Source organism: Sabethes cyaneus, chromosome 3 (genome assembly GCF_943734655.1).
Source record: "Sabethes cyaneus chromosome 3, idSabCyanKW18_F2, whole genome shotgun sequence".
In the NCBI taxonomy this organism is placed as follows: domain Eukaryota; kingdom Metazoa; phylum Arthropoda; class Insecta; order Diptera; family Culicidae; genus Sabethes; species Sabethes cyaneus.
The window spans coordinates 2,053,688-2,068,117 of record NC_071355.1 but is presented as its reverse complement, the minus strand read 5'-3'; the positions used below and the strand labels follow the sequence as shown (position 1 = coordinate 2,068,117).

Sequence of the window (14,430 nt, the reverse complement as noted above, 5' to 3'; positions counted from 1 at the left end):
ATTCAGGGGCTTTTTGAAGGACAACCACGGCGTGAATATTTAGTCTAAACAGCTGATAATCCTTCAACGAAACCGGCTTAATAACTTCCTATAAATCTGCTCACTATGGGTGAGAGTCGTCGAAAAATGATCGCACCGAACGATCAACAAAACAACGCCTCTGTATGGAACGCAAAATGCAACAAATAAATGGTATAAAAAGGACAGTTTGTAGTTGGTATTGACAACGGTGATCGCACGATTATTCTCACAGTCAAGTTTGTTGCCTTTCTTATAAATTAGGTAGATAATACCATTTTTCCACGCCTCCGGTATCCAAAAGTCTTACGATCTGCCGGTGTAGACAAGTGACTAGCTCTCGGGCCTCTTGACCAGCTCAACTCCAATGCCATCCTTTCCAATTGATTTATTGTTCTTCAGCTGTTTGATGACCCCCCACAACTGTACCTATCTTTGCATTTGCTATTGCGTGATGCGTTAAGTTTCTGATAGAACTCTTACGTTTCTGAGTATGATGCAGCTGCTCCACATATTCCTACTTTTCCTCCCAGATTTGGGCTCGCTGCATTTCCTATTATCTTAAACGAGCATTCTATAGAGCTTGGGGCCCCTTACTTTACTTTTTCGGCGACAATCCGCTTATCGAATCCATGCCGAATTCAGGAGCCGTCTCCACAAAACTAGGTCTTGGGCTGCCGCTCTCTAGTCGCCCCTAACACTCGCTGTTCTAGCATCTTCGTGAACAGCGCTCAGACAACGGGTACGGAGTCTGCTTCGAAGTCGTTGGCCTTTGTCGGGTTCTCTGCTAAATATTGTTTTCGCTGGTCTCTCATCCGGCATCCTTGCTTCGTGGCCAGCCCATTGTAGCCTGCCGTATTTTAATCGCTTCACAATATCCGCATCTTTGTATACTTGGTATATTTCATGATTCATGCGCCTGCGCCACACTCCTTCATCTAATATGCCGCCAAGAATTGATCGTAGGATCTTACGCTCGAAAATGCCATGAGCTCGTTGGTCGCACTCCTTCAACGACAACGCTTCGTGTTCGTAGAGTACCACTGGGAGAATTAGCGTCTTATAGAGCGCGAGTTTTGTATGGAGTTGTAAGCTACGGGACCTCATCTGGCTCACATGTCACTATCGTACCAAGGTAAACAAATTCGTCGACCACGCTCTCTACCAGCCACCATATACTTTGTTTTGGTAGAATTTATGATAAGCCCTATCCTCGCAGCTTCCTTTTTAAGATGCGTGTACGCTCCTTCCAAGGCTCTACGGTTAACAACGATGATATCGATGTCGTCCGCGAACCCTAGGAGCTTGGGGCCACTACTGTACAATATTCATGATCGACTTCGGATGAATTACATTTCATAAGAAGGAATTTTTTCCGAGTGTGAACATTTGGTCCCTCTCGAAAACCGCACTGGTATTTGCCAAAAAAGGTTTCCTGCAACGGTCTCAGGTTGAGAAACAGGATGTAAAAAGAATTTTGTATGCAGAATTGAGGAGAGTAATGCCTCTGTAATTGCCGCATTCGAGTCGATGGCCCTTTTTGAAAATAGGGCATATGAGACCTTCCAACCAGTCCGTAGGTAGTTCCTCCTCAATCCACAACTTTAGTATATCCTGATGGATTGCACAATACAGCTGCTCATTGTCGACTTTCAAAAGTTCGGCGGGAATGCCGTCCTTTCCAGTTGCCAACGCCGTTTTTTAGCTCACTCGCCGCTTTTCTAACCTCATCCGCAGTTGGTGGATCAGGTTCCCCTCCTTATCGTTGCACATATTGCAGATATTGGAGTCGAGCGTGAATTAATGAAAAGTACAGTGTTTTCCTGGTGGCTATGGGCAAGAATGAAGCAAACTTCCTCAATATCCCACATAGAGACGACAACTTTCGTTTTAGAAATTCGACGTGAGCGTTCCAGCTCATCTTGTTACCTACTGTTAGACCAAAAAACGGAAAGCCATTTACTTCTTCATTAACTTTGCTGTTGACTTCAATGGGTATTCGATCTGGTAGACGTCTACGGGGAGAATGAATCAGCATAGAGTAGGGCGGGGCATAAGTGCGATGTTTGAAGTTGTCAGCAATTTTCGTGAGATATAAAGAAGGACAACAACATAATATATTTTATAATGATGCAGTAACTCAATGTCTTCACATTCAACTATAAATCATCTGCGGTAATAGTGTTTTGCAAAATAAATTCTTCTTTCTTCTGATCAAGTGCAGATTCGCACTTTTACCCCACCAGCGGGGCAAAAGTTCGAATACCGCGTGGCAAAAGTTCGAAGCTAGAATCCATGAAATTAGCCCAGCAGTAGCCAACAAAACCATATTATCTTCAATCTGTGTTATGTTTTGGTAAGGAATATTCTCAACTTGCACCTTTTCTATTTTGCGCTGGTGTATGGCAGCCTCCGTTAGATCGAAACTTTTCCAAACCTTTGTTTTTTGTTTCATCAGCGGAAACACATTGTTTTTCTTCGGTCAACATCTGTAGAGTACACAGTTTTCTGCAGATCTTTCATTTCTAGTATCTGTAATATAGTGCCTAAAGCTGTATATAATTAGCTATACATTTTTGCCTCGTCCATGAATCGTACTTTTGCCCCGTCCGTGAATCGAACTTTTACCCCGCTAGGCGCTTGACGGGGTTAGATAGAATTACGGAAAAGCGAAATATATTTTGTAAATTATTTCCGCCGTATTAAACAGGTAAAACAGATACCTGAGTGCTACAAATTTTCAACAAGTAATATCCTCCTGTTAATATCGTATTTGCCGTTTAACGAAAAATTACATCAAAACCGCCCTAAAATAACATTTGCACATAACTCAGCAACTATGCTTCGTAAGCAACCAAAGTTTACGTTAGATTCAAGCTGTCAAAGTAGTCACCCATCCATGCCAATGTAGAAAATTTACTCGGAATCTGCACCGATAAATTATTGAATCGCACTTTTACCCGCATCGCACTTTTACCCCTCCTTACTCTATATTTTGTTTTAGCTAAGTTCATCGACAGCCAGTTAGTTCCAAAGAACTCGTTCAGAAGCAAAAGATGCTCTTTGATATGGCGTTGAATTGTTGCGCAGTCAGTTCCTTGGTAAAAAACGGATGTATCATCCGCAAAGAGATGCAATTTCCCATGCAGGTCTAGTTTAGCCAAGTCGTTGATAAATATTAGGAACAACTGAACTGAACTGTTACTGAACTACTGGATGGATATAGTACAGCTGGGCTCGTTCAAATCAATCACGTTCGAAATGAAAACGGTCGCTTGTTGGACCTTTGTTTTGTCAGTTCTGAACTAGTAAATGAGCAAATTTCTGTAAATCGTGTACCCAGTCCACTTGTTAAACATACCCGTCATCATCCAGCACTCCATGTCTTTTTCCATAAATTAACACCACTCACTTACGAAGACACTGCTGACGATCCAGCTTATAACTATGGCAAAACTGATTTCTTGAGAATGAACGAGTTTCTTTCCAACCTTAACTGGGGCTCAATACTCGACGGCTGTGATGCTGAGTCAGCAGCTCTAAATGTATCCAACATTCTGTTGTACGCTATCGATCAATTTACTCCAAAGAAAATCAAACGACAGTCTACTTTTCCTCCTTGGTCAAATCACACTCTTAAAACTTTAAAAACTGCCAAGAGATCAGCTCTCAAAAAACTTTCAAAGTTTCGTACAACTCAGCTTAAGTATCATTACATATCTTTAAATAACCGTTATAAGCGTTTAAACAAGTTACTGTTTAATTTATATCAAACTCAAATTCAACTGAACCTTCGTAATAATCCAAAAAAATTCTGGCACTACATCAACCAGCAGCGAAATGAAAACGGCTTACCCACTACGATGAATCTTGGAAGTGCTGAAGCAACAACTACTCACGACATATGTGAGCTTTTCCGCAAACAGTTTAGTGCTGTTTTCGCTAGTGAAACTCTCGACGACCAACAAGTCTGGAATGCTGTGCGCAACGTTCCGTGTATGGCAACTGTTGAATCACTTCCAACTTTAACAACTCAAGATGTACTCAATGCATGCTTGAAACTGAAAAGCTCAACAAATCCTGGTCCAGACGGGATTCCCTCAATCATACTGAAGAATTGTGGTTTGGCTCTTTGTACTCCACTGGTCCGCACTTTCAACATATCTCTGCTTTCGGGTAGTTTCCCTACCGCATGGAAAACTTCATATGTCTTTCCAGTCTACAAAAAAGGTCCAAAACAAATCGTTTCAAACTATCGTGGAATAGCATCACTCTGTGCCATTGCAAAGCTTTTCGAGCTTGTTGTTCTGAAATTCCTTACTTACAATTTCTCTAGCTACATTGATAAAAGTCAGCACGGTTTCGTATCCAAACGGTCAACCTGTACTAACCTGATTTCCTACACATCCTTCATTGATCGCTCAATGCAAAATCATCTTCAGGTCGACGCAATCTATACGGATTTATCAGCAGCTTTCGACAAAATAAATCATCAGATCACCGTCTCGAAACTTCAGAGGCTTGGATTAAGTGGCAATATCCTTAACTGGTTTGAATTATATCTTACCGGTAGGACTATGTCCGTTAAAATTGGAAATACTATTTCTCTACCTTTTTCTGTCACATCTGGTGTGCCACAAGGAAGTCATCTAGGTCCTTACATTTTTCTGCTGTACCTTAATGACATTCATCTTACCCTTAAATGCATGAAATTATCGTATGCCGATGATTTCAAACTATTCTCCATAATTAAGAATATCTCGGACACCCAATTTTTACAATCGCAGTTGGAGATCTTTGCTGATTGGTGCAATATCAACAGAATGGTGTTAAATGCTTCAAAGTGCTCTTGTATCTCCTTTACACGCAAACGATCAGTCGTATCATTTGATTATAAAATCTCGGACATTGTTCTTACGCGGGAAAACGTTGTAAAAGACTTAGGAGTTTTATTAGATTCCAAATTGACATTTAAGGATCACATAGCTTTTATCTGTTCTAAAGCTTCTAAAAATCTTGGTTTCTTATTCAGAGTCACTAAACAGTTTACGAGCATTCCATGTTTAAAAATTTTGTACTGGTCTTTAGTGCGATCTGTACTAGAATACGCTTCAAATGTATGGGCACCGTACAATCAAAATAGCATTCAACGGATTGAGGCCATTCAACGTAAATTTGTGCGTTTCGCCCTACGACTTCTACCTTGGAATGATCCTCTAAATCTTCCAAGTTATGAAGATCGGTGTAACCTTATTACTCTTGATACCTTGGTACTACGGCGTGAGGTTGCCAAGGCTACCTTTATCTCCGATATCCTAACATCATATATTGACTGCCCCGACATTCTACAACTGCTGAACATAAACATCCGCCGTAGAACTCTTCGATCCCATGCTTTTCTCTACCTGCCTGTCTCACGTACCAACTACGGTAGAAACGAGCCTCTCAGTAGCATGTGTCGTGTTTTTAATCAATGTTACAATGTGTTCGATTTTAATTTATCTCGTACCGTTTTAAAAGAAAAAAATCGTCGTGCCTTGAAATAAATGTAACTATTGTTAATCATGTTATAAGTAAATTATTAATCCTAAGCTCAAACTTTTGTACAATTAGTATTTAATGCAATGTATTCCTAATTTTAAGTGTGAAAAAAGCTATGTATCATTTGGTGGAAACTGTTGATACAAAAAGATAGGAGGTTTTGTGCCTACTGGAGAAGGAATGTCAAAGCTGTTCCACTCCAGCGAGCTTTTCCCTTCTCAAATAAATAAATAAATAAATAAATAAATAAACAAAATTGGTCCCAGATTACTGCCTTGGGGCCCACCCGTTGACACAGCTCACAATGAACTTTTACAGTCTCCAACAGATACGAACTATCCGATTATCCAAAGAGTCAGAGACGCTGATAGCGTTTAGCCTAAAAACAGTTATATCTTATTAATTAATGCAGAAAAAGCAAAACAGTGTTCAGCAAAAATATTCCTCTTTTATGTGCAAAATGTTGTCTAGAACATCACATTGAGCTGTCTGTTGAAATAAACATGTTACAAGAAGAAATGTGATTTGAGGATTCGTTTATAAACAAAGATTTATTGCTGAAAATGGGTAAAAGGCAGGGGTTTGATATCTTCAGAAAAAAATACTTGAAATTAGTTTATCTTTAATATTTTGAAACCAAAAAGGTGAAAAAAAGTTTACTCAAAAAGTTATTACTTAAATTGTTGTTAAAGTTACACGTAAAGATTGGACGACTCCTTTGAAAGATGCATCATTTTTTCATTCAAAAAGTTGCCGAAGACTACATTGAGCTGAGACACGCCGTTTAACCGCAAATATATTTGTCCCGAAATTTCAATTTCTGGCCCATAGTGGGATGGAGGCTTTCTCTACAAGTAACGAGACGGAAAAACTCTTCGCGTCCGACCTGTGCATTTGTTTTTCCGATGACTATCTTTATCAGGTTGTAGTTGAAGAGTTGCCCTTAATCCTCAACACGCATAGACGGTCATTAATGGGCCTCCACCTAATGCCACGCTTCATTTGTTTTCCATGTAATACGAATCCGACTCCATGCTCTGCTTTATTGCCGCCACTGTAGTGGATGTGACACTTGAATGTCGTGCCCGTAATAGGATTCACTGCGCGGAATCCGCGTTCTCCCGTCCTCGGCCATCGCACTTCCTAGGTGGCTGCAACCTCGACCTTCATCTTCTGCAGGTCACTTGCCAGGAGTACTAACTACCAAGTTTCCAATAATCGTTGTGCTTTTCTTTTACATGTATCCATGCCGGTTACTCCGTTACTCACCACCAGTTTTTTAAGCATGGCGCCTGACTAGGGCTGCGATGCCTAGTCTAGCGGACAGGGCTTCCGTCTTGGGTATAACTGGCAAGACACAGCGTTTCATTAGTCAACCACCCGCTCCGAATCAGTCGCTATTGTATGCCGTCCCTAACTTGGGGTTGGGATACAGCCACATACCTTGTACCGAAACGACGTTGAAGGAAGAGGGGTTGAAACAAAAGAGGGAGGGGGGGGGTAACCCAGGAGGGGTATATAAAAAAAGCTTTGTTATAAATATTTTTAAATTGCAAAAAGATACATAGTTAGTTACGTAACAGAAAGGGAAGCAGACTAGGAAGGGTCCAGCAGAGGGCGGGAGGAACTGCAATATGAATGTATGTCCCGCCATAACTCCAGAACACCTGGGCGGTTCTTCATTAGACTTGACACAAGGGAAGGAAGGTTCAAATGAGTGAAGGGGTGCTATTGCATTCGGAACGATAGCAGTTGTACAGATGGCGATAGCAGAGGATTTCTGAAAGGGGGAATAGGATGGCCATAAACAAGGAAGAAGACACAAAAACGTAAAAAAAGGACTTTGTCTTCTTACTGAAAAGAAGACAAATTTACAAGTGGCTGGGGGACAACAGGGGGAGCTGACAAAGGGACTAGACGCATTGAAATGGAGAATAAGGGTTTTGTTTCTAGCATTATGAGAATTTTTGTTACAGTGGCTGACAGACAAATGGGTCCCGAGTAAGATCGGGGTAAAAATATTGGAAATCGATCAGGAAATCGCTTTAGAAACCTGACCACTGACCGAGACAGATTTTTCGGAATGATACCTTATCTACCTAAACCTGGCCAAAAGACGTAGTCCTACGTCCAAAAATCAAAGTGGTTACATATGTTATCTAACCCAATATTCGGATTGGTTAATTCCAAATAACTAACGTCTTCGTCTGCTGAAACCTGGTTGAGTGCTTTCTATCTAACTTGCCATCACGAAATTATGCGTATGTTTTTCAATTAAACGATTCAGTTTCACAGATAACGCACCATTTCACAACCGTAGCATAAGCAAAGTGAAACGGTAATTAAATTCTCAATCAATACAACCGGATTTACGATTATTCCGCACTGATCTAATCGTAGCAAAAAGAAACAACAACAAAAAGCCGGCTGAATAGGAGTCTAGCCACAAACGAAAGTAAACTTCGCTGAACACGCACATCACAAACAAAAACGACAAATATTTTCCAAACAACCTTCCCGTTCATTGTAAACAAACGTTTGTTGAACTCTTCCCCCAGGCGGCGGCAGCAGCTGCAGCATCAGCAAAAGGTACGGAACCATTCAAATCAGCAAACCCTTCATTGACAGCCACAACAATTCCCCGTTTTTTTTCACCTTCAACACTTTCTACCAAAACCAAATCACCGTAAATCACCACCTCCATCAAAGCAATCATTGTCAATTGCTCACACCTTGGCCGCTGCGGCGTCGCCGTCACGTCGTGCTAGCAACAGTCAGATCCGACGGAACTAATAATGAGCGAGTCATGCACGGTCACCTCTGCACGGTAGCGCCGGTGTTTGGTGTACACTGCAATTTCTTCCACCTGTGGGCAGGGAGCGCCCAACCACCCAACAACACTAGAAACCCTTAGATCTTACTTAGATTACGGACGAACGACGCCGCCGCCACCACCGTCGGTCGTGTTTGAATGCTTCTATTCATAATTTTTCGTCCTACCTGTGCAGGCGCGCGAGTGCGCGCTAAGCCTACTCCGTTGTTGTGCAGCCAGGGCTGTGTGTGGATAAAACGATGAATGGCAAGAGATTGGCGTATGGCGCTTGGTTCGGCGCTTGGCTGGCTTGGCACACCAGCCAGCATGCAGAGGCGACAACATCGGCAATTGGTGGCGCGGAAAACTATATTAGTGGGCTAGATTGGTCGGACCGGTTCAGTCGCTGAAGTGTTGTGGGCACGCGAATAAATCCGGACTAAGTTTTCGATTGCCATTGCCGCGGAAAAGTGTTTCGTGCTGAAGAATATTCTCAGGCCATAGTAGTTAGTGATAATGTGGACAATGGCGAGGCTGTTGGTGGTGTTTTTGTCGGTGTTTGAACTAGCTTTTGGTGAAACAATTCATTTTACAAATTCGGTGAAACATTTAAAAACGACGAAAAATTTTACGACTTATGAGGTGGATGTGCCCGGTTCGGGACCGATTACGATAATCGAAGCTAATCCGGAAGATTTGAACGCTCGAAAGCCGGCTATGGGACAGTTTCGCAATGCGGTCGGAGCAGGAGTTGAAGAACATGCCAAAGTTGTACGGGATGATCAAGCAGAAGGACTGAAAACGATGCCGACGAAGAAGACACTATATTCACCGGATTTATTGAATAAGTTTCTTCGCGACTACACGGAGCGTCTGAAAAATGCCGATCCCAGCACCAAGCAAAAGCTGATGGAGATTGGTATGATGACTAATCAGCAAGCACTGCAGCTGGATGGTGAGCAGAGTAAGGAAGATCAGTTTAATCTCGAGGATACCGACGAAAGAAATGCGTTAGGTAATAACAAATGGTATGGTGACAATCGCAAGGCTCATCCATGGAACTCGAAGGACGGGTGGGTTACGATGGAAGCAGTTCCCTGGTCGGAGAGTAAAGTTTCCAAGTGGCATAGTAGTTCGAATAAAAATAACGGTATTAGACAACACAATTCCTATCAAAGCAATGGTCAGTGGGCGGGGGACGATAGTGAGGAAATGTTGTATAGACCAAAGCCTTCATATTCTTCAATAACATCCCCGCCTTCCAACAATTTCTATAGTAGTGCAGACGACGATTACGTCGATAGTTTATACGCTTCGAACCGTCCGGCGGAAGAAAAACCATCCAAACCAGTATTTGACTCATTCTACAACCGAAGATATAAACCATCCGAGGATTACGTCCGGAAAACTTCCCAATATAACCCGGATTACAGTGGAGATTCGTGGTACGACCATGGTTTCAAAAAACCAACAGACAGTAACAAAATCCTTCATTCGCAGAGCGGCGACATCATCACGGACGGTCGCAAGCCACAGTTTCCTCCGCTCAGTTCCCCACAGCTTTACCAGCAGCAACAACAATCTAACAAAGATCGCTACCACCCACAATCCTACCCGGACAGTGGCAACGGCGAGTGGGTCCTAATATCCACAACCAAAGGCTACCAATACCCACGTCGGCATGGCCAACGTGCAATCTCCTTCCAACCTGCAGCTCTATCCCACAAATCCGTCAAACTGACCGTCCTCCCGATGAAAAACTCGCTGGACATGACAACCTCGCACAACGGACTGATTGAGGTGGCCTCCTCGACACAGACCGTGGAACAGTCTTTCAAAGAACAACAGAACAAAAACAGCCAACAGAGCACCGCCCTTCAAACGACTACCGTCGCTCCGGTAAAAAGAAAGCGGCGTCTAACGCCGCAAATTTCGCTCATCCACCGTGACAGTGCCGCCCAGGATACTTCGGCCGTACTGGCGGCGGTCAGTGCCGGAATGGTTCCCGCAACGCTGGCCGTTCTCGCTCCGATGGTTCTTGGTCGACGCCGGAGGAGGCGTCGGTCGTCCGACGCGTCCGAACCGAACCTGACGATTGCTGGACTGTAAACGGTGATGATTCGCAAGTACCTTTTCGTTTAGTGACAAATTTTAAGGCAAGTTTAGATTACCTAATTGTTTTCAGTTTTTTTTAATAGTCCTAACATTTATCAATAAGGTTTTTACAACTGAAAAATGATGATTTGTGTTACACAAGTTCACTGTGTTGTTGCAACTGTGATCGATATGGTGTTAATGTTGAATTCAACATAGTAATGAACGACGCACCTCCATGAAATCCTTTTATAAAGTAGACGCATGGCTATTTTCAACTTTCAGAACAAATTTCTCTTTGGGAAACAGCATAAAAGCCAAGTCACAAATGTATGAAAACCGTAATACCGTTCTGATTCAAACTTCGAACACTTAAGCTATGCTGAAACTTATTTCAAAGAAAAATGTTCGAAAACATCTTTATTCTACTCCCATAAATGGTTTAATAGCATGACAATTTAATTATTTTCGTGTTTAAATTTTAAAAATGGGAATAAAATGTTAATTTATATTGAAAACACTAAAAAACTGCTGTTCGGTTTTGATTCAAATTTCGAACACTTTCATGGTCGACATTCAAAGCTCGAATATTTCAGTCTCAGACATCGAACACTTGTTTTACTTTGAAAAGTATTAATGTTTTTAGTGTCATTCAACTTAAGTAAGTGAAATTTAATCCTTTTTCTAAACACTGTCTTTTTAAATCCACCTAACAGTATGATTTAAAATTTTCACACAATAATTAGTTTCAATCCGTACTTCTGCAGTCATCTGCTAATATTTTCAAACTCTATGTACCACATCTGAAGCAAGTTAACTTTGTACAGCTTTACAATGCAGATAATTCATGTTCCCGAAGGAAAATCCGGGAAAACCAGATATTATCCGTGGGTGTTCGAAATTTGAATCACACCTCAAAACGTGATTCAAACTTCGAACACTTTTTATTTATCTAATATCTTTGAAATAATGCATGAAGTATTGTATTTTAACTATGCTTTAGTACGTATATATCTTGCACTTACTTAATAATCGCGAAGTGGGAAGGTAAATGTTCTAAAATTGGTAAAATAACGCAAACGAAAAAACAGCTAATATTGCACCAAACGCTAAGAGTATGCGAACGAAGTTAAAATCTAAGTTCTTACTTTTTTCCAGCGCCTGCTGATTTCTTACAAGGAGTCCTACAGTTCAATGTCATACCTCACCGGATAGAGGACATTCTAACAAACACGGTGGTGTACAATAAGCATAATATTTTATCATATTAGCGTTACTAACCAGCATTTTATTCTGAAGTGTTCGAAGTTTGAGACTGTTCTAAGTTTGAATCAGAACCGTATTTCATGTTTCCAAATAGGATTTATTTGCAAGAAACGTCCCGATTTTTTCGACTTTTCTATAGTTCGGTCCTGCTTCAATAGCCTACTTCGATACGTATTAATTTACGTTCACTTTTCATATATCATCTAACATTTCATATTTCTGATATTTATATTTCTTTATTGATTCTCTAAGTAAATTATTGACAATTGAGAATAAAATTTAAATTTGTACTTGTACTGTCCCATTGTTTGGAAAAATTCCTAATAATTCAGTATATCATAAAAAAGCAACGCCATGGGTATAAATGTCCTGTTGAGAACTTGGCCCTTCTTTATCGACAAACTTCGCAGCCGGTTATTAGAGTACAGGATAATCAAGGGGCTAGTGCAACGATCCTACTGATACTATAGCAGCACCTTCCAGCCAAAATTCGAATATACGACGACTGGCTTGTTAGGCCAGCATCTCCTCTACATAACCGAATACCCGCGTTGCCAGCATTCCTAAGGTTTTGGGCAATGACGGGGCTGACTTTCTTTGATACTTTCATCCACGGTTTTATCAAAGCCGGCTCATTGTCCAACACCTTAAATGTTTTACGAAGGCCTCTCATGATGGCCCAAAACTTCGCAATCAGACAAAATTCCGGGAAGTTCGGTGGATTGACGCTTTTTGATACAAAAGCCACATTATCATCTCTGTACTAGTCTAACACCTGCCGCGCACAGTGGCAGGATGGCATATCCAGCCGAAACAGCATGTGCCTTCCGTGAAACCGCAGCATAGTAGTTCCGAATTTTCTTTCAGTTATAAAATATTTTTAATTAAATCAATCTTTATGTTATTAACCAGCAGGGGATAGGGTAAAAAACCAATTTTATGTAGTCTAATCGTATCACTGATAGTTTTATCTTATTATAAGCGATAGGTTGACTAAGTGGAGAACTCCAGCATACCAACCTTCTTCTTCATCATCTGATTCTTCTTCGTCTAAATTCTTCTTATTTAAGTTCTTCAAACTGTTAAAAATTGTCACGCTGGAACTAGGGTAAGGAACGAGTTAAGCAGTGTTACCTATTTTATTCAGTTGAACATAAATGATCCGAAAATGCACTTTTTTATTCATATTTTCAAAATCTTTTGATAGGATCATCTTCACAAATCACTTAACCATACATTTGATTCACACAAACACAATTTACTGGGTTTCCGACAAGAAATATGATGAATTAAAAATTGTTGTCCAAAAACGTACATTTTTCAGCTGCTCTTCAGCAATCGCCACCTCGCTACTAACGAATTCATCAAATTTTCAGCACTGATTACAACCACTCTGAAAGTCAAGCACTCAATTGTCACATACCATATTATTCAGTCTCTTTTTTTCTATTATCTAAGGCTTTGTCACTAGCCAAAAGTTTTATTATTTTCTAACAAAACTGAAAACAAATTCTGAATTGACGGAACCTGTTCACCACTAGCAGCAGCTGCAGCACAACTGATGAACTATCGTGTTGCCAAGACACTGTTTCGGTTCTGGAAATAAGAATTTTAAGTTTGAAATTAACTGAAACCTCCTATGGTGAAAACGAGGTTCAATACTTTCAAGAGAAATGTATGTTCATAATTAATTTTTCTTTATTAAAAACAACACAAAAGACAGCTTTTTCAATAATTTTCGAAGATTTTCTCAGTGATTTAATAAAGCAACGATGTGTTTCAATGTTATTTGCTTTGACAACACTGTTCTAAGCGGATTGTTTGTACTGCCATATGTTTACCTCTTTTGTTCTCCCACCATCCTTATGAACAGCGAGTGAGACGTCAAACTCGCAGTTTCCCATAAGAAAACCAGAGAATAAAAGAGACGACGAATACCGTTTGCCGAACGGTGCGGTGAGTATGCCCCGATAAACAATTTAGACAGATGGCATTTTACGCATCTATGCCGATACGCTATGCCGATTACGCATCAGATGCCGATTAGTAGGTCACCAATAGGAACGCGAACTTACTGAATAGGGGGAAAAGTTCGAGGGATTTTTTAACGGGACGTAAAAAGATTCAGATTTCAGGATTGCTTAAAATAGCACCTTGCGGGTGAAAATGGGTTCGGTGTGTTCAAAATTAGTTCCGCCGCTCCAACTTTTAAAGCGAAAAATCAAAAGTTTAGCTCAACAATAGTGTCTTCCAATGGTAACAGCTTGAAGAACTAAAGATAGCAAGAAGATTGGTATGCTGATATCCCCCACTTATAGCGAATTCATAAATTAACCTGGGTTCGTGCTAACTCGAACCCGAAATTTATGAACGATACGGGCAGTTTGACAGATCGACCCGTAAACCGTAATGCTAGACAGTTTTAACCTGCGCTTCAAACTGAATGCTGTCAGTTTAACCGAGATGCAATCTCGGTTAATTTATGAACGCTTTGACAGCACTTCGATTAAAACTGAGTGCTAATCGACCTGAGCCAGATTAATTTATGAATTCGCTATTAGTAAACCCATCGCTTGTAATAAGGTAAAACAATCAGTGACCCGCTTAGACTGCTTAAAACTAGTTCTTTACCCTAATTCTAATCAGCCCAGACGCATTTTAATCACCAAGTTTTTTTTATCCCAACTCATCACTGTAGT

General features: G+C 40.8%; 1 protein-coding gene across 1 annotated transcript; it reads left to right on the top strand.

Annotated features, from left to right (window-relative positions):
* The first annotated feature begins 8,896 nt into the window (after positions 1-8,896).
* On the top strand, positions 8,897-10,480 carry LOC128744015 (uncharacterized). The gene has a single exon (XM_053840754.1). It carries the CDS (start codon positions 8,897-8,899, stop codon positions 10,478-10,480), a length of 1,584 nt encoding a protein of 527 aa, XP_053696729.1.
* Positions 10,481-14,430: the final 3,950 nt, after the last annotated feature.

What these genes read in the sequence shown, in the direction of transcription:
- LOC128744015 (XM_053840754.1), top strand. Translation starts at nt 8,897, where the DNA reads ATGGCGAGGCTGTTGGTGGTGTTTTTGTCGGTGTTTGAACTAGCTTTT.